This window comes from Anguilla rostrata, chromosome 3, assembly GCF_018555375.3.
Source record: "Anguilla rostrata isolate EN2019 chromosome 3, ASM1855537v3, whole genome shotgun sequence".
NCBI lineage: Eukaryota > Metazoa > Chordata > Actinopteri > Anguilliformes > Anguillidae > Anguilla > Anguilla rostrata.
In genome coordinates this window covers 69,899,748-69,918,584 of record NC_057935.1, presented here as the reverse complement: position 1 = coordinate 69,918,584, position 18,837 = coordinate 69,899,748, and the positions used below count along the sequence as shown (strand labels likewise).

Genomic DNA, 18,837 nt, shown 5'->3' with positions numbered 1-18,837 from the left:
AAATAGGCCAGTGCTAGCATTGCTAACAGCATATTTGATTAGCTGCATGTACTGGTTGTGCTCAGCCAGCTTGGTGTTTGAAACTGCCCAATTAAAAAGGGAAGTGAGACTAGACCGATCCAATCCCCAAACCCTCCTAATTCTCCCGCGTTAATACAGAAACACAGGAGAGCTTGTGCCCTGCAAATCCTCTGCTATGGCCTGGCACTGGTCTCAGGGCGAACCGAACCTGTCATGTCCCCTGAAAGATTTAATCCAAAAACGCTGCAGGTTTTCCTAAGCCCTTCCACACAATATGCTACGCTTAAAACAGTAGGCTGGCCGCTTTTAGAGAGCAGCATTCCGAAGGACAGGGGCTTAATTAAGGGGAAGAGGATGCTCTGATGGGGCGTGTGCCCGACCCTCGCTGAAAATCTGGTTAATTCCCAAACTTCAATAAAAAAAAAGGCACAGGTTTGACGGTCGAGAGCATACGCATGGTCGTCGCAGGCAAAGTCGCAAGCTACAGAGGAGGAGAGCAATGCAGGAGGAGAGCAGTGCAGGAGGATGCATGCAGCAAAGAGGGGAACTACGCAGGCGGCACATGCAAAAAGAGGGGTCCACTGCATGCATGCGGACCGGTCCCAGAATGAAACGTGCGGAAATGAGAGCATGCTGGACGAACAAGGCAGAGACCTCAAATGGGAAAGGAAAACAATTAAATAAATAAATGAAATAATAACAATCAATGATCTTCATAAATACACATAAATACACAGTTCAAATACCGTTAAAAAGGGTCTTTAAAACCATTTGAAGGGCAGGCTGTTTGGAATGTTTTTTTTTAAAGTTCTAAGTCAGTGTTCTAGAACTCCATTGCTTTTACGGCTGCTCCATTGACCCCGGAAAAGCCATAATCCAATTCTTGCTGGGAGACAGAAAAAGGCTTAAGTTGCGATTTAGATGGTATCGCCCCCGCCATGTCTGGAGGGAGGGGCCAGCCCAGCCCCAGGACAAACTGTCAAAAAAAATAAGTAAATAAAAATCCAAAAAAATCAAATAAAAAGATCAGTCCGTGGATGCATCCTTCCAGGCTAGGCTAGGCTAGGCATTCTCCACAGTCTCACATGCACTATACTCATGCAATGGGGGTAGGGGGTGCAGGCCTCTACGATGTAATAACATGCTTTTTGGGTGGATGGGTGCGAGTTCACGGTCGTTTCCAATCGTGGCGCTGGCTTAATGGGATGGACGGAGACGGGGGATGGGGGGATGGTAAATGCAGAGCAGGTGTAGGGTGTGGGGTTCGGGGGTGGAGGGGTGGCAGGCATCCCAAATACCTTCGTGCCCTGCCAGGAAGCCCAAATGACAGAGACCGCGTGTTTGTTCCGGGCCTCCTCCTTTAAGCGACGCAGTTCCCTCCGAGCCTGGGGGTGTCATTTTATTTTATTTATTTTTCTTTTGGGGGGGGGGGGGGGGGTGAGGGGTGTGGGGGAGGCATATATTAAAAAAACAGAAATAAGCAGCATAGGTCTTACAGAGGCAGAAAAATAAACACTGAAGAAGCCATACCCCAGAGAAGACGTAGTAATAATAGCAAGGAGAAATGACAGAAAGCACCCCCCACCCCCGCCCCCCCAATTAAACATCTCAAAGCACGCTAACCGCAGCTCCACTGCTTGCTGGCTAACGACTCTGAAAACAGTCCACATATACTGCACGTTTAAAATGAGTAACATGTGGTGCTTCTGCATCACACACCCTACCATTTACCCCAGGCTGCAGATTCCGTACCCCGGCCAATCGGCATCACAGACTACTAATCCGACTGCACCGTAAAGACTACGTACAAAGCCACAGAGACACACAAGACCCGTTTATAGAGGTCTTGTGACAGAAACCAGGAAGACCGAGACAATCTGTTTATATATATATATATTTTTTTTAAAAGAAAAGAAAGCTTTTGATGCTTCTCATGGTTTTGATATTGAGTGTATTTTTGAACCCGGTCATGATATACTTAAAATACAGCCATGGGAGGGGGAAAGGGGGGAATGATCAAAGTGTACAGGGATATTAATAACAGCAGTTCTGTTCAGCACTTTTTTTTTTTTTTGTTTGAAAAAACCCAAAAGCAGGGGTATTTCTACAGGGTTGTAGAATTACTGCATAACAGGTCATCAGATCAACCTGGATTCAGTTTCGTTGAACCACGTACAGTATGCGCTCAACAAATAAAACATGTGACCTGCCCAAAGGCTTTTCTTGCCTTGAAAGTAGGCTTCTAAAATATGTTACTAAATACGTACTAATATCCAAGCTATATATAGCATCGACATATGGGGAACGACCTCATGATCGCATACAGTGCTGGGATTAGGCACTGTTTTTTTTTATTTTTTTAATGCCATTCCCAGATAAACAGGCTGTTTGCTTATGTCAGGGTGTTAACTGTAGTGCAGATCCAAATCTTCATTCTATATGCAATGGCTCAAAACGTATTGGATTAGAATACTGCAACATTCCTTCAGGAAGTCATCAAGCCCGGATGATCTATAAACGTGCAAGTAAATCTACATTCAAGCACAAAGGTCATATTAAAAAGCAAAGTTAGTGGTACATTTCACTTAATTAAATTTGGGGTTAGAGGGTAAAGCTGTTAGTTACACAAACTCCACACAGAAACCGAATTCCTCCCAACGTGAAGCCTGGAAGTGCAAAGTTGTTTAATGATCACTCTCGGATGCAGGGAGTTAGTGAGTCACTGGACAAACAGGTGGGGGGGGGGGGGGGGGGCAGGTTTACTGGTAGGTTGGAGGATAGGTTGGAGGGGGGGGGGGGGGGGTTAGATGGTTAGGGGGTGGGGGGTGAAACATGATGGCAGGCAACCCAAATACCTTCGTGCCCAGCCAGAAGGCCCAAATGACAGAGACCGCGTGTTTGTTCCGAGCCTCTTCCTTTAAGCGACGCAGTTCCCTCCGCGCCTGGCGTGGGGTGGGGGGGGCGGGCGTGGGCGGGGTCACAGCAAGGGGGGGGGCAGGGGGGGCGGAGATTAGAGCGAGGAAAGGGGAAAAGAGAGAGAGAAGCAGCGGTGAGGTGTGGAAGCTCTCAGCCAGAGTGAGACAGAGAGAAATTGGATTTGGGGGGTGGGGGGGGGGGCAGTGGGGAAAGAAGCAGCTTTTCTGGCAAATCAGGATTGTGTTCATGTCCCTTTCGACTACACAGCTAGCTGTTTTTAACCCTCTCTTGTCAAAAAATGTTAAAATAAAATAAAATAAACCACATGCACTTCCTGATACCCCCAACCAAATTCCTGCTGCTATTGGTCAGGTGAGTTTGATGAGAAGAGCTATTGGTTCTTTGAGTGACATTACAGGTAAATTGATTTGTCCAATCACAGAGTTTTCTTGCAGACAGCAAAGACTTCTGATTGGCGCAAAGTAGCAAAAAAAAACCTCTATCGTTGTCCACTCCTGACACAGTTACATCAGCAGTAATAAAGCCTATTCTCCATGTGAAAAGCAAAGAATGCTGGAGAATGTAGGCAACACTGTGGGGGCTTGTAACTGGGCTTGTAATCCAGGTAGGACAATGCCATTGCACCCTTGAGCGAGTTGAATTGCTTCAGTATCCAGCTGAATAAATGGATGCTGAGCAAAAGTTGTGCAAGTTGCTCTGCATAAGAGTGTCTGCTAAATGCCTGTAATGTAATACAATGAACGACTTCCATCAAATGAGCAAGAGTTGGTGCTTATTACAATTGAACATGAGCAGAATTATGTCTTTAAGCTCCAAAAACTGCATGGTATGTAAAGGGCTTTATTTTTTTAAAAGTGGCACTAAGAACTAGCTAGTGGAAATGGCCACGGCGGGAGAAACATCGGGAAAGACGGAAACATTGCGGGCACGTGACAGCTACTGCACGTCAGCACCGTAGCTGTAATGTATCAGCAAAGTGAAAACTTTAAAAAGCTTAGAGCAGGTCCCTGCAGACTGAAGGTGGACGCCACCCTGGTTTAGTAGGACCCTGTTGCCGAGTTTGTTTGTTTTTGGCGAGTGGTGTTGTTGAGTGTGGCACCCCTGCTGTAACTGGCGGAGGCCAGGAGACCCCATACCATACCTGGGTCCCGTGCCAGTACGCCGCGATGGTGGTCACCGCCTCCTTGCACCTCTTCTGGTACTTCAGCTCACGAAGGATCTTACGGGCCTGGAGACAAAGAAAGGGTGAGAGTGTGTGTGTGTGTGTGTGTGTGTGTGTTCGTGCGCGCGTGTGTGCGCGTGTGTGTGCGTGCGTGTGTGTGTGTGTGTGTGTGTGTGCGCGTGTGTGTGTGTATATGTATGTGTGTGTGTGCGTGTGTGTGTGTGAGTGAGATGTAGATCTGAGTGCAGCTCAGCTGCATTGTAATGCTAACACACTTCCCATTGAGAAGTCACAGATGTCTCAGTCAAGTAAAGCTATAAAGCAGTACATTACATTTTTATGAGGTCCATTGGTCCTGGGCGCAGTATTAATCAAGGTACAGTACCTGGACCAGGTACTGTTCTCATGAAATGTCTGTAACATGGCAGTAAGCTCAGGTAGCTATAATGTCTCAACATGGCTGACGGTTGGAACTGACACTCCTGGAAAATGGAGAGATCTCGCGATGGGAGGGGTGAGCCTACCTTCCACCCCCTGGTGAACGACTGCATCACAATGGTGGAGCTCTTGATCTGCTGGTATCGCTTTTGTTGCTGCAACACGACAAAGAGGAAAGAAACTTAATTTGGCCAAACGGGCACAGCAACGGAAACACAGCCGTTGGGAAATCCAAACCCCCCCGAGGTTTACAGTCACGCACTGCTCAGTAACAGGGTGCATCATGTCTCCGTGACATTGTACACGCACGCAGGAATAAGACAAGTCAGCATTTTCATGGGATTTCTTGGCTTATGAATGTCAAACAACACGTAGACAAAACCATGCACGCTAGCCTGAAACAGATGGAGGACAACTCATCGGCTGTTTAACATTACTCAGGCAAGGACGTTAAATCTCCCATACGTGCCAATGTGGACAGTAACAAAGGCTTAGCTTAAGTTGCTGAGAAACGATCTGCCTCCTGTGTTTGGACGTTTCCTCAGCAGTATCCCACAATGCAAGCGCTCTCACGGGGCTTTAACTAGAGTCGGGCGGAGGAAGACCGGGGGGGGGCGGGCGGTTAGACGACTCACCGCGTATCTACGGTACCAGGCCGCCACGACGACCTGGCTCCGCTTCATGAGCAGGAAGCGCTTGCGACACTTCCAGCCGCGGTAGATCTTCTGGATGAGCGTGGCCAGGTCTTCCAAGCACTGCCTCCTCTTCTCTTCCAGGGTGAAGAGCTGAAAGGACACAGGAAACAGGAAACAGGAAACGGGGGTCAGGCAGGGTCACTGGCTGAAGAATCCGACAGGGGAGCATCCTTTCAGGGGCAAATCGCCCAGGTAAACTGGGAAGGGAACATCTACATGGGCAAGCTAGCGTAGCGTAGCATAGAATAACATAGCATGATATAATGACGAGAACAGGCTATTCAGCCCAACAATGTTTGCCACTAAAGGGTACATGGTGCTCACTGTTCACCTACAAACTAGACATTGTCTAACTCCATATCACACCTGGTCTGGAAAACCCCAAGAAATCCTTGGCCTCTAACAAAGAAACATAGACAATGCGATGGAGACAGTGGGAGAACAGACCACCAAAGACCCAGACGGTTGACTCAATTTCAGAGATACTGTGAAACAAAGCAATCCAGCCAACGTCTTCCACGTCGACCACCTTCATCTCCATCAAGGAGATCAAAGAACCTTCTGCTCTCTCTCTTGCAGACAAAAAAACGCCAAAAGAAAAAAACAAAAAACGGTTCATTTGCGGACAGCCAGTGACATCACTATGGGACCGGAATGTTGAACTCGACTAAATAAGATAAGATTCTGATAAATCCTTGACGAGACTATTGTGAGATGCTGCACTCAGGAATTTACAGAGATAATAGGATGTGTCACATCTTCAAAGGTTGCTGCATTGGTTGTTTGGGCTTGATGGCATGCAAAGATTAGTGCCACATTACGTTCTCTGTTTGTTCCGTAAGGTTCTCTTACTTTAAACAACGCCTTGTTTGCTATATAAAAAGCACACTTTACACAATGATTCTCCTACTTTCGGCCAATGGGGACATGACCTCACTCTGAAATTAAACCAAATCTGTGAACATTGCAACCAAATTGCATGAAATCATAGCTCTTTGTGTCCGAGGACAAATTATGGAACTGCACACACCATTGCTAAATCACATTTACAGTCATCCATAGTCATGTGAGGACTTTAAAAAAAAAATTACACAGACTTTTTTGAAGACGCACATGCTTCCGATCACACAGACTGCATATCTTTCCTCCTTAAAGATTTGGCCCCCGATTGACCCAGATACTCCATTTAGAGCCATTTGGAGGTCAACTGAAGGTAGCGTGATCAGTAGGGGGAAATCAAAAACAGAGAAGGGTGGCTGGTACCGTCCGAGGGTTCCTGATGAAGATCTTGGACCGCCCGTACGAAAACTCCTCAGCTGGCACCTGCTGGTCGGTTAGGAGCACCTCCACCCCCGTCCTGCAGAGACACCAAAACCCCCAAATCAGTCAGTCAGTCAGTCAGTCCCACGCTCAGCACCAAACGGACAGAGCTCCACCAAGCTAGCGTTAGCATAATGCTAGAGTTTCCTCAATGCTGCTATGATGTCATGACAACAATTACAGCCAGGACAGGAAGAAGGGAGTAATCTTAAAGAAATTTACAGGGTAAGAGAAAGAGAGAGTGCGTGAATGCTTTTGGAAATTTATTGTTGACCAGTGAAGCTGTATTTCACTTGATTTTGGATCTTTCTTCACAAATACAGTCTGGCGAGTTCAGCGACTCCCGAAATGAACATGCTAGTCCTGGCTATTGAGACAGGAAGCTGAAAGTTGAGCAACCCAGCTCAGCGTGCTAGGACGGCAAGATTTTGAGGATAAGGATGGCCCGCACAAATACGCAGCGTGTTTCTCCCTTCTCTTCCCGACAGAAACACATGCCTTATCTGTGGCGCAACACACACGAGGACAGTGCAGGCGCTGCAGAGAGCGATAAGGGATGAGGGCCAGCCTGTGTCTCAACACGCCACCGACAAGGGCTTCTGTCCCTGCAGGGGTTTCCGCTGCCGGGCAGGGCGTTTCACAGTTATGCGGGCAACGGACGAGAGCTAGACGAACCGATCGAGAGATCGCGATCATCACCGGGAGGCCCCGTGCGATCGTCTCCCCGGGCAACCAGATAGGCGGCCCGAGCCGGAGCTTGTCTGGCGGAGGGCGCGGCCCCAGCAGGCCCCTGCTTGTCACCATCGTCCGCCAACCGACACTACGGAGGCTTTTAAAGTTAAATATCCACTGAAATATTTCCACTGAGGGCGAAAGGTAAATGTGCTTCGCCTCACTGGTCTGTGGATTGAGCAGAAATTTGAGCATAAATGTATTTAACGCACCAGGGTTGTTTCTACAGCAGTCACGTCACTGCTGATATCAGATTGACTCCTTTCCTTCATCTTGGGTGACACCAGAATCTCTCCTCACAGGGACTAATAAAGCACCTCTGTCTGTCTGTCTTAACCCTGTATGCGCCACGTGACCAATCGGGACCAATCAGAGGCGAGTATGAAGAATTTCCAAATGACTCGCAACTTGATTCGATACGTGGAGAATCAACACCAGTGGAATTAGGACTGGATGACTCCCTCCCTCCTCCGTGGATTAGAGCAGTGGTATTCCAGACTTTTTCAGCCTGTGGCCCGGCAAATCTGAGACTCAAAGTCTCAGTGATGGCTACAACATTGTAAGGTCAGCAGCATCACGCACTTCATCATGACTGACTGTAACTGCTGGGGACCGGCGGCCATGTTGCCAGGGACCGGTGGTTGGGGGCCGTGGCGTTAGCGTTAGAGGACAGCGGCGGTTTTTTACCTGGCGGGGCCCCTCCAGTGCGGCCAGGTCTGCTTGCAGAGCATCTTGTAGCGCTCCAGGCAGGGCTCGTAGGCCTGGCGGAAGGCGTAGCCCGCGCGGCGCACCCGCACGTTCTCCATCAGGCCCAGGTAGCGCGCCTGGTGGCACACCAGCGAGTCCGTGAAGATGTGGGCCGCCTTCTTGTCGTTGGGCTTGATGCACCTGAAGGGAAGAGCCATCATCCTTGTGAAGTAAGTTTGGGGGGGGGTTTACGGTTACGCAAAGTGCTACGCTGAGGTTTATTACCTCGATTGACACAGAAACTTTGTTTAGAGCCTGATGAAGTTGGGGTTTAGGATTACCCAGTGTAGCTGGGGTTAGGGATTACCTGACTTGATCAGGGTTTAGGATTACCTGATGTAATAAGGGTTTAGGATTACTTGATGTAATCAGGGATTTGGGTAACCTAATGTAATCAGGGATTGCCTGATGTAATCAGGGGTTAGGATTACCTGATGTAATCAGGGTTTTGGGTTACCTGATGTAAACAGGGTTTAGGATTACTTGATGTAATCAGGGTTTTGGGTTACCTGGTATAATCAGGGATTGCTTGATGTAATCAGGGTTTTGGGTTACCTGATGTAATCAGGGTTTAGGATTACCTGATGTAATCAGGGATAGCCTGGCATAATCAGGGTTTAGGATTACCTGATGTAATCAGGGATAGCCTGGCATAATCAGGGTTTAGGATTACCTGATGTAATCAGGGTTTTGGGTTACCTGATGTAATCAGGGTTTAGGATTACCTGATGTAATCAGGGATAGCCTGGCATACTCAGGGTTTAGGATTACCTGATGTAATCAGGGTTTTGGGTTACCTGATGTAATCAGGGTTTAGGATTACCTGATGTAATCAGGGTTTAGGATTACCTGATGTAATCAGGGATAGCCTGGCATAATCAGGGTTTAGGATTACCTGATGTAATCAGGGTTTTGGGTTACCTGGTATAATCAGGGATTGCTTGATGTAATCAGGGTTTTGGGTTACCTGATGTAATCAGGGTTTAGGATTACCTGATGTAATCAGGGTTTAGGATTACCTGATGTAATCAGGGTTTAGGATTACCTGATGTAATCAGGGATAGCCTGGCGTAATCAGGGTTTAGGATTACCTGATGTAATCAGGGATAGCCTGGCGTAATCAGGGTTTAGGATTACCTGATGTAATCAGGGATAGCCTGGCGTAATCAGGGTTTAGGATTACCTGATGTAATTGGGGTTCTTGGTCTGGAGGTTCTTCATGAGGGTGCCGACCGAGGCCTTGAACTGGCAGCCAGCGGTTGGGGGCCTCTTCAGGTTGACCTTGGCCGGGTTTCCCTCGGGGAAGAGGAGCTTCATCAAGCTGTGGTTGGCCTTGTACATGGCCTGGGACAGGTCCCGGTACAGCAGGTCGTTGTTTTTGTCCACGAAACCCTCCACACGGTACAGCACCTACAGGGCAGAGACACAACACGCCCTCCCCCTCAGTCACGCTGTTCACACCTCACCACAGAGCTAAAATATGCATGCGACACACTGACGTTTCACGTTAGCTTAGCCAGCCATTTATATTTATATACGTGCATGACACTAGCTGAGGTTCGGACATGACTCAGAATTACAGATTAATTATACTTGATAAAATAAATATTCATGAATTAAAATTTTTGAAAATACATTTATGCACTTCTTCTCCAAGTAGCAGGAGTGTATTTGATGGGTGCTGGAATGAGTCTGTAGTCCACTAGGCTATGCTCGCATGTGTATTTGACAGGTGCCCAAAAGGTACTAAATTACTAATTTGAGTCTCGAAATTAAAAAAGTATTTCTAATTTGGGTCCATATATTAAAAATTATTTTAAATTTAGGCCCCAATATTAAATTCGATTTGTAGTTTGGGTCCGATATAAAAAAATACTTATAATTTGGGTACTGATATTAAAAAGTTAAAGAACCAGTGCAGCCCCAGACTTGTCCCCCCGCCCCCCCCCCTCCCGTCCGCAGCGATTTCCCGCCACCCCACCTTGCCGGCGTAGTGCTGGATGCGGAAGCAGCTGTGTGGCAGGCTGTGGTCGGCCAGGAACTTGGAGTTCTTGCTGAGGCGGCTCTCGAAGTGCGGGTGCTCGGCGCACACGGTGTTCAGCTTGTCCAGGAAGGTGTCGTCCGTCACCGTGCCCGGCCTGAGGCACTCCTCATCCAGCATGGCCAGGATCCCGTTCTGGTTCTGCGCGGAGAGACGGGAGGTGGGGGGGGGGGGGAGAGTGAAACCGCAGCACACGTTCAGGAAACATCCATATGCATCTCAGTCCAAAGCACTTCATGACGGTTAGCTGAGGTAAAAACACTGATGACTACAAACAAGAGATAAAAGTCAGGCCGTAAGGTCGCATGGCCAAGATCCCGTCCTGGTTCTGAGCAGAGCGACAGAGAGACGGGGCGGTGGGTGAAGTAAAACCACAGCATTGTTTGTGCGCTCGCTAAACCACCATTTGAGTTGAAAAGCACTTCATGGCGGTTAGCTGAGGTAAAAACACTGATGACTACAAACAAGAGATAAAAGTCAGGCCGTAAGGTCGCATGGCCGAGATCCCGTCCTGGTTCTGAGCAGAGCGACAGAGAGACGGGACGGGGGGTGAAGTAAAACCGCAGCATTGTTTGTGCGGTCGCTAAACCGCCATTTGAGTTGAAAAGCACTTCATGACGGTTAGCTGAGGCAAGGCACTGATGACTACAAACAAGTGATAAAACTAGGCCGCACTATTAGCCACAATGAATCATATTTTTTGAATATCCGTATTTCAGTTACTACCGTACCGTTATGTGGCAGCATAACAGACGGACTAGTGCAAGAAATAAAAGTGACACAGAAGCTCCAGGTTTCAAGCTGAAATTAGAATAAAATTATAATAAATAAGTAAAATAAACTTACATTCTCAATGAGGTCGCAGATGACGGCATTGTTGAAATAATCAATGTTGGTCCACTCGATCCCCTGTGGAAAAAGGGAAGAAGGGAGGTCTTGAACGGATCACCATTTCCTGTTTAACTTCCAAATGCCATTGTCTCAGAATGGAATTGGCTGCTCCGCACAGCACCTTGAAGTGTAATCCTAGATGTCTGATAAGACTATAGGGATGGAGATGTGAGATATGTGAGGCTTAAGAGATTTGCACCGTTTATACCACAAATCCTTCACTACACAGAAAAAACCCCAAAACTATCAACAGAACTCGGAATACTGTGTACAGTGCAGTTGGAATCCAGCTCCACCTCCACACAGGATAAAGTGCACTAACACAATCTTCTACAAAAGAAATATCTCAAAAATTTGTTTAAGAGGACATACTATAACTCTATGAGCGCTTCAAAACACATTATAAACTGACAGACTGGGTCACTATTGAGTGATGAGAAAGGGAACAGCCTGAATAAAATATCCTTCCATGGGAGACACTATGACACCAAGGGCAGAAAATGGAAAAAGAAAAATATATTTAATGTACAGTATACACTTTGCTTTACGTATGAGTCGTGTGTAATTTTATGCACATCCTGTTATTCCTGTCCATAATTTTTTCATCTTTTTGCTAATATTTTGTTTCAGACATCCTGCATTCTTGTTGTCATGTTAATAAAGCTCATTTAGATTTTATTACAGGCCAGACAAATGATGGTCAAACGGTGGATTTACTGTTTCGGTTAGTTACGTTACCATTTGCATTAAAACGGGCAGTTCTGCATTTCAGTCTGCTAAAGCCATCGGGCTTCACCATGCATTCCAGGGTCTAGGGCTCGATGAGAGATGCTGGACCTCCGTCTCTCTTGCGCACGCAGAACATGTACGCACCAGGGACCAACTTAGCCCACGACTGTTTGTATTTATGTGAACTGTTAAATTCCGTAGATAGTTTCCCCCCCCAAAAAAAAGCACTGACTAGCGTATCAGAACCAGCCTCTCGCGCATAACGGTGGAGGGTAGTGGGGGGTGGGGTGGGAGGGGTGCAGTGTTGGGGTTGATGACTGACCCTGGGTCAGCCCTTTTGGGGGGGGGGGGGGGGGGGGGGGATTGAGCATGTGGCGCATAACGAGTGTCGGAGGAAAGAACGTCGCCTCGTTAACAAACGAGATCCGAGAGAAAAGCGCGCAGCGTCTCAAACGGGGCTGGGAAACGGGTCCTCGGTGGATTGTGTGAACGGAGCGAGGCGGAGGTGGAGGCGGGGGGAGGCGGAGGTGGAGGCGGGGCGAGGGGGAGGCGGGCCTCAACCGGGATTGGCCGTCCCGTCCCCCCAACCCCATCCCGCAAAACCCCCCCCCCCCCCCCCCGTGCCTCCCTCCAAAGCCGCGCGTGGTCTCATGGGCCCCCCTAGGTTCCCATGCACTAATTTTGGAAGGGAGCCAGGGAGCGGAATAAGATGGGGGGTGAGGGGGGGGGGGGTCAGAGGGTAAGCAGGACACATTCCTGGTGGTTTGAAAGCAAACAAGAGCGCGGCTCGATCGCCCCGAGCCCGGGGGCCGGGGGAACAAAGTGTTTACCCCAGCTGGACGGAGGGATCACCTCCACCCCACATCCCACAGGACCCAGGGAGAGAGGGAGCCAGAGAAAGAGAGGGAGAGCGATAAAGAATGATAACGGGATGGGGGAGAGAAGAGGAGGGGGATTGTAGAAATGAAGGGAGAGAGAGAGAGACTGAAACAGATAAGGCCTCTGATATACTCTTTTAACAGTATCAGGGTCAGAAACCCTTTCCAAATGACATGGGAATGCTTTTAAACTGCCTCTAATGTAAAACCCAAAGAAGCTAGGCTAGCAGACCTTAAAGGGCAGCCAAGTGTGTCCACACTAGAGTGTGTACGTGTCACTTTAAGGCTATACTGGAAAAAAAACCTGAATCAGTGCGTGGGGTATGCAGAATAATTATGAGCACAGATGCCAATCACGTTCAGGGTCCAGAGTGACCAGGGTGGGCCCTGTCATACACCTCCTGCCCAGCAGATGGCGCCGGTGCAAGTGTGCGCAGCCCCCTCTCCTCTCTCTCACCTCACGGACGTACTCCTCCTGCTCCTCGCGCAGCGTCAGCTCGATGAAGATCTGCTGCAGCTTCTCGTTGCAGTAGTTGATGATGAACTGCTCGAAGCTGTTGTCCTGTTAGCAGAAGACAACGTGTCAGGACCCACACTTTCCCTCCTTCACAAACACCTGGAAAAGAGCGACCGCTCCTCCACATTACACCTCAACAGCGCGCTCAACAACACCGCGTTCTCATCGTCTCTGCTACATGAAGACGAGTGACATGTCCTTTGTACCCAGCTGTGCGGTTGCAGTCCAGTTCTTTTCATAACACACCCCGGAGCCTCGAAGAGAGAGAACAGATTATGCCGCTAAGATAAGCGCTTCCACCCCCTGCCCTGTGGCAATGACACCCAAACAAAGACGGTAATCTCTCTCAAACAAACAGACATTAAAAGCTCCCTCTGACGTACAAGGGGACAGGATTTAAGTTCTATGCGAGGTTCTCTGTGAAACAGCAATGCTAATCTAGACCTTTTTTTTTTTTTCAGTCTAGGGCACTCCGCAGTGTTAACACAAAACCACAATGAACGCACAGAATCGATGAAGTACAAATGAATGTAAATCGGCCGTTTGTTTTAAGATCGCCTCCAGACTCCTGATCCCTACCCCCCCCAACTCACCCCCCACCCCCCACCCCCCACCCCATCCCCGGTCAATTATGACCAGTTTTGTTAAAGTGATGTTCATTTGCTTAAAGGTTCTGGTTGGATGGGTTAGGCCACACTTATTTGCTCGTGGTACACATGTTAGGATTGCATCTCTAGAGAAGGTCTACAAGAACAGCGGGAGAGATGGAGGCGCTGCTGAGTCTAACTGGAGGACAGACGAAGGAACAGAACATTTTAGCCCGAAGAGTAGAACAGCAGTGTGGGGGGTAAAGACCTTCGCAAAAAAGCAGGACTGGTGAAGCTACATCCTGCTTGCTTTCCTGCTTTCCTAAAGTAAATCTCCTTTGTTTTTCTACCTCCATTTCAGAAGACCAGCATACCTCCATCCCTCCAAAAAAATAAAAAATAAAATAAAAATAAAAAAAGCCACAGCAGATGCCCACACATTTAGGTGCACCTAGGCACCAGGCAAAGCTCGCGGTAAACTCCAGGGAGTGGCAGGCAAACGCCACAACTAACGAGAGGGCCCAGACCTACTCTCTGTTCCCGGGCACAGGGGGCCGCCTTCCCAATGCCTCATGGGATGGCCACGAGGCGGGCGGACATATTAAACACCCACAATGCTTTGCAGGCCGATTGAGATTGAGTCACTTCTCTACCACCGAGCCTTCAGAAATCAGACAGCATTGTTTTTGTGCTTGGAACAGAGAGGGTGGGACGGGCCAGGGGCGAGGGGGGGGGGGGGGTAGGAGGGGGTAGCGCCTGACTGATGCAGAACCTTCTGGAAATGTTGTGCCAGTGCAACAGAGACGTGGTTGCAACATTGACTACATTTCCCAGAAAGCTGTGCACCAGACAGGAAGCGATGCCGCTCCTCCCCACCCAGGCAGGGACGTGTAACATGACGCAAGTTAAATTAGGACTAGAATTAAAAGGCTAGAATTGCAGCATGCCTTCACTCCTTCACCACACTCTTTCCTCTGTACTTACGCCGTTCTGTCGACACAAACAAAAACATTCAGGAGAGGGGAGGAGAGAGATGGTCAGAGACAGTGGCACATGCACGGTTAAAACCAAGTCAGCTCTCACTGTTAAGGGACTCTCAGTGAGTGGCTGGAAATCCCAAACAAATTTACTAGAACGTGACGACACACTTGCACATTAAAACAAAAAAAACATTTGTTAGAGATGGCTGGGGTGTTCATACAAAGGTTTGAGTCTTTTTGGGAAAGGGAGACAGGCAAACATGGGAAAAATGTAACATTACATGCTGGAACGTGGTGGTAGAAACATACACTATTGTCAGGATTAAAGATAACACACCAGAAATCCAAGATGCACTAAAAGTACGAAACTGCTCACAGACATCTTGACTCTGTGAGGACCAATGTTATTTACCAGTGTGCGTTGGGCAAAGCTACTGCACAAAATAATGTAAAGAAGAAACAGGAGAATAAAAGCAGTTGGACAGTCCTCAGACATCACTACATCTGGGCTAGAGCTCTGCTAGCATACTGGGGCTGTTTAGCGTGTAACCTTGCATCAACGAGTCTCCAACCCTGGCCTTGGACAGTCACACTGGGTCTGCTGGATGCAGAATGTAATGAGACGCTAATTGAGCAACTAGCAGTTGATGGCACCGTCCAATAATTGGCTTTCTTGAATTTAAGGCAGAAACAAAAACCAGCAGACCCCGTTTCTCTCCGGGACCACAGGCAGCAGACCCCTTCCTGACATGTGGCGTGTGTTTACGGTGAGACACAGTGCTACGCGTTATTAACCCACTGGGACCCGTTCAGACAGATCCTCGCCTTTAAGGATCCGCCGGGATCCTTACCGGGACAGCGGCTGTTTTCTCAGGGCCCGAACAGAGGCTCGCCCCTTTCAGCTGGGGGCGCTCCCCGCGCCCGTCAGGAGGAAGTGAGCGAGAGACAGGCTCTTCAGCCCCCCGCAACCACACTTTGGGTTCCCAGGCGTGCGGGTTTCCGAAATGTCCGGTCTCCAAAATATTTGCACTTGTCCGGTTCGCGGTCCTGACCGGACACAATGCACCATCCGGTCCGTGCGACCGACGGATAAGAAATTCACCAGTAGCTTGTAAAGGATTTGGGTTTTAGGGACCGATCCAACGTCGGTTCCTCGCTTCCGGGGAGGAACCCTCCCCAGGTCCGACAGCCCCCAGCTCTCAGCTGCGCACGTTTCTCCAGCTGTGCACGTTTCTCCAGCTGCGCACGTTTCTCCAGCTGCGCACGTTTCTCCAGCTGTGCACGTTGTCTAGTTTCAACAAATTCTAAACCTGGCAACCCTATGCCCACCTCCCAGCTCGAAACCCCTCTTTCTCAGGCACAAGTGCCCCTCTGTCAGGACTGGCTCTGTCCAGCCCGTTAGGGCACATAAGCATGGCAGCGGCGGCGCTTAGCTAAGACTCCCCCGTCTGCCCTCAAACACACACGGCCAAGTTTCCGTACGCGGAAAGGTTGCCAGGTCAAACAACCACTGGGGCCCAATGCCTGTCGTTTCAAACCTTGCAATTTTTAGTCATACGACAAGCGCTTCTGGGCCACAGCTTCGGATTCGACAGGCCCACCTATTGCGCAGTTCTGGGCCGCAGATCTGGCAGCTGTCGATAATCTCTTAAAATTTTTCTTAAATTAACCCAGGAAGCAGATCTGCCAAGTCAGCAGTTGGGGTTTTCAAAAGGGAGGAGAAAAATAAGACATGCTTCTGCGCACGGACCGTGCGTACGAGACGGCCGTCTCGCCATTCCCCTCACCACAGAGCGCTGCCTCACTGAACCAAATCTGAGAAATGTTCCAGGGGGAAATTAATGAGTTACATCTAAAAGTCCCACAGCACACCGACCCCCTGAGTCAGAGCTAACGTTGCGCAGCGTGCTGGCTGAAAGACTGACTCACACAGTATGCGTCAGTCGGCTGATATTTTTTTATGAATGCCTTGTATCAGGCTGGGAAGAGAAATTATACGAGACGCAATAAAAGGTAAGCTGAAGAAAAGGTATTTGCGCATTACATGCGCATGTGTGTAATGGCCTCCTGCAAGAAACTAGGAGCCAAAACCATCAACCACCAGACCATCGCCTCAGCGTGCGTCTCCAGGTTTCTGTGGCTGAATCGCAGTGATAGTAAAATGAACCTATACAGGCTGTGTGTGTGTGTGTGTGTGTGTGCGTGCGAGTGTGAGCATTTACGTGAGTGTGGTGTGCGTGCGTGTGCATACGTGAGTGTGTGTGTGCGTGCGCGAGTGTGTGCACACGTGAGTGTGTGTGTGTGAGTATGCGTGCATGCATATGAGCGTGTGTGTGTGTGTGCATGTGCGTGCATGCATATGAGTGTGAGAGTGCGCGAGTGTATGTGAGTGTGTGCATGTGCGTGCATGAGTATGCGTGCGTGCATATGAGTGTGAGAGTGTGCGAGTGTGTGTGCATGAATGTGTGCATGTGCGTGCATGAGTATGCATGCATGCATATGAGTGTGAGAGTGCACGAGTGTGTGTGCATGAGTGTGTGCATGTGCGTGCATGCGTATGCGTGCGTGCATATGAGTGTGAGAGAGCCTCACATGTACATTAGGAGAATGCGAGAGAGTGTGTGTGTGAGTATCTGAGGGTACGCATGCTGTGGCGGCGGTGGTGGCGTGCGGATTTTGGGAAAGACGACCCAGCTGCTGTGACAGAAAGAATGCAGGGCCGACGTGCACCTGCACCCTCCGCTCATCAGACCAGTCCTGCAGCTGCTCCACCACCGCTCCGCAACAAGCCCATGCAGCTCAGGAGGAGCAGCAAAGCCCCCCCAGCTGAATGTGAGGCCTCATCAGAGGCTACGAAATTATCAGTGCTGCAAAAACAAGAACACACTACCTTCTTTTCCGCACTCACTTTTCCAACGGTGGGCCAGGTTTTTTCCATAAGGATTATTTCTTTCTCTTCTTGTCTCAGTTCCCAGTGCATGCATGGATGCATTGAGATGCACTCAAGGTGGTTTCAGTGCTCACAGCACACATAATATAAAGCTTCACCATTAATTTCACCTGCACGGCATTATGGGTAGGAACAGGAAGTGGCGATCTTTACCTCGAAAATTTCAAAGCCGTAGATGTCCAAGACGCCCATCACCTTCTTGCGCGTTTTGGTTTGGGCCTGAGGAGGGAGGGAGAGAGAGAGGATGAGACTGAATCCATATGCATTTAAAGCCAAAGTGTCAGAACGAGTTCTAACTCGGCGCAGACGCTCGCGAACACGCTCAGGACTCTCACACACGCCGCAGGCTAAGCTAGCCGCTGCCAGCCAGACGGCCTGCTGCCAGGCTGGGAACGGGGAGCGCACCTTGATGCTCTCGTTGATCCGGTTCACCAGCCAGCTGAAGAGACGACTGTACAGGTTTTTGGCGAGCGCGTCCCGTGCGTAATAGGCCTGCGAGAGAGAGAGAGACGACAGAAATATCGTTCTGTTTTACTCACACAGCGCCGGCAAGAGTTACGACAGGAGAGAGAAGCAGGGGGATTACATGGAAAACGGGGCCACGCCCATTTAATTAGCTACATCGTGTGACTTCTAGCAGAGCGCATAGTTTACATTAGCAGCTGATTTAATGAACGTTTGGCTTGCGAAAGATACAGGCTCTCAGCCCACATACTGATATGGCAATGTTTCTATGCAATGTTTCTGACACTATTAGGCATGCACGTTTCGGACAATTCAAGTGCTCATTTTCAAACAAAACAAAGCCCAGCATGTCCTCAAATGCAGCAGTATAAACATAGTGGGGGGGGGGGGGGTAAACAAACATCAGAAACTCAACTTCTCTCGACATTCCATCTTCTGCTGAGACAGAGGGACAACAGCTGTCCTGCGCATACAGGGGCCCCACCAGGGGTTTTGGGCCCCATGAAGAGACCTCACACTGGGCCCCACCACCCCAGAACATCCTATGTTCTAACATTTTTGAGGACCCCTGTCATTAACCTCCCCACGCAGCACCCCTGCACATGGAAGCTGGGACCGGACCGCTGGTCCCCAGGAGCTCTTACGACACTGCGGAGGTCGAGCCACAGCCCTGATTTACTGCCATGGAACCTCTTCTGTTACTACACTGTTTGTTTTAACTGACCGGATGTTTGTGATGAAGGGATT

At 49.1% G+C, this 18,837-nt stretch overlaps 1 protein-coding gene across 6 annotated transcripts in view; it reads right to left on the bottom strand.

The window, feature by feature from the left end:
* The window catches only part of myo1b (myosin IB), a 97,528-nt gene that overhangs the window by 8,908 nt on the left and 69,783 nt on the right, over positions 1-18,837 (bottom strand). For 2 of the 6 annotated variants that reach the window (XM_064329551.1, XM_064329554.1), the window contains exons 12-23: positions 18,031-18,117; positions 17,779-17,844; positions 13,049-13,153; positions 10,940-11,002; positions 10,034-10,234; positions 9,236-9,462; positions 7,993-8,193; positions 6,517-6,610; positions 5,194-5,343; positions 4,645-4,713; positions 4,100-4,186; positions 2,877-2,963 (exon numbers count right to left, since the gene is read on the bottom strand). In XM_064329551.1, coding sequence (XP_064185621.1) covers positions 2,877-2,963; positions 4,100-4,186; positions 4,645-4,713; positions 5,194-5,343; positions 6,517-6,610; positions 7,993-8,193; positions 9,236-9,462; positions 10,034-10,234; positions 10,940-11,002; positions 13,049-13,153; positions 17,779-17,844; positions 18,031-18,117 — 1,437 coding nt within the window. Of the gene's footprint in view, positions 1-1,319; positions 1,407-2,876; positions 2,964-4,099; positions 4,187-4,644; positions 4,714-5,193; positions 5,344-6,516; positions 6,611-7,992; positions 8,194-9,235; positions 9,463-10,033; positions 10,235-10,939; positions 11,003-13,048; positions 13,154-17,778; positions 17,845-18,030; positions 18,118-18,837 lie in introns of all 6 variants that reach the window. The other 4 variants (XM_064329553.1, XM_064329555.1, XM_064329550.1 and 1 more) reach the window with 3 other exon arrangements.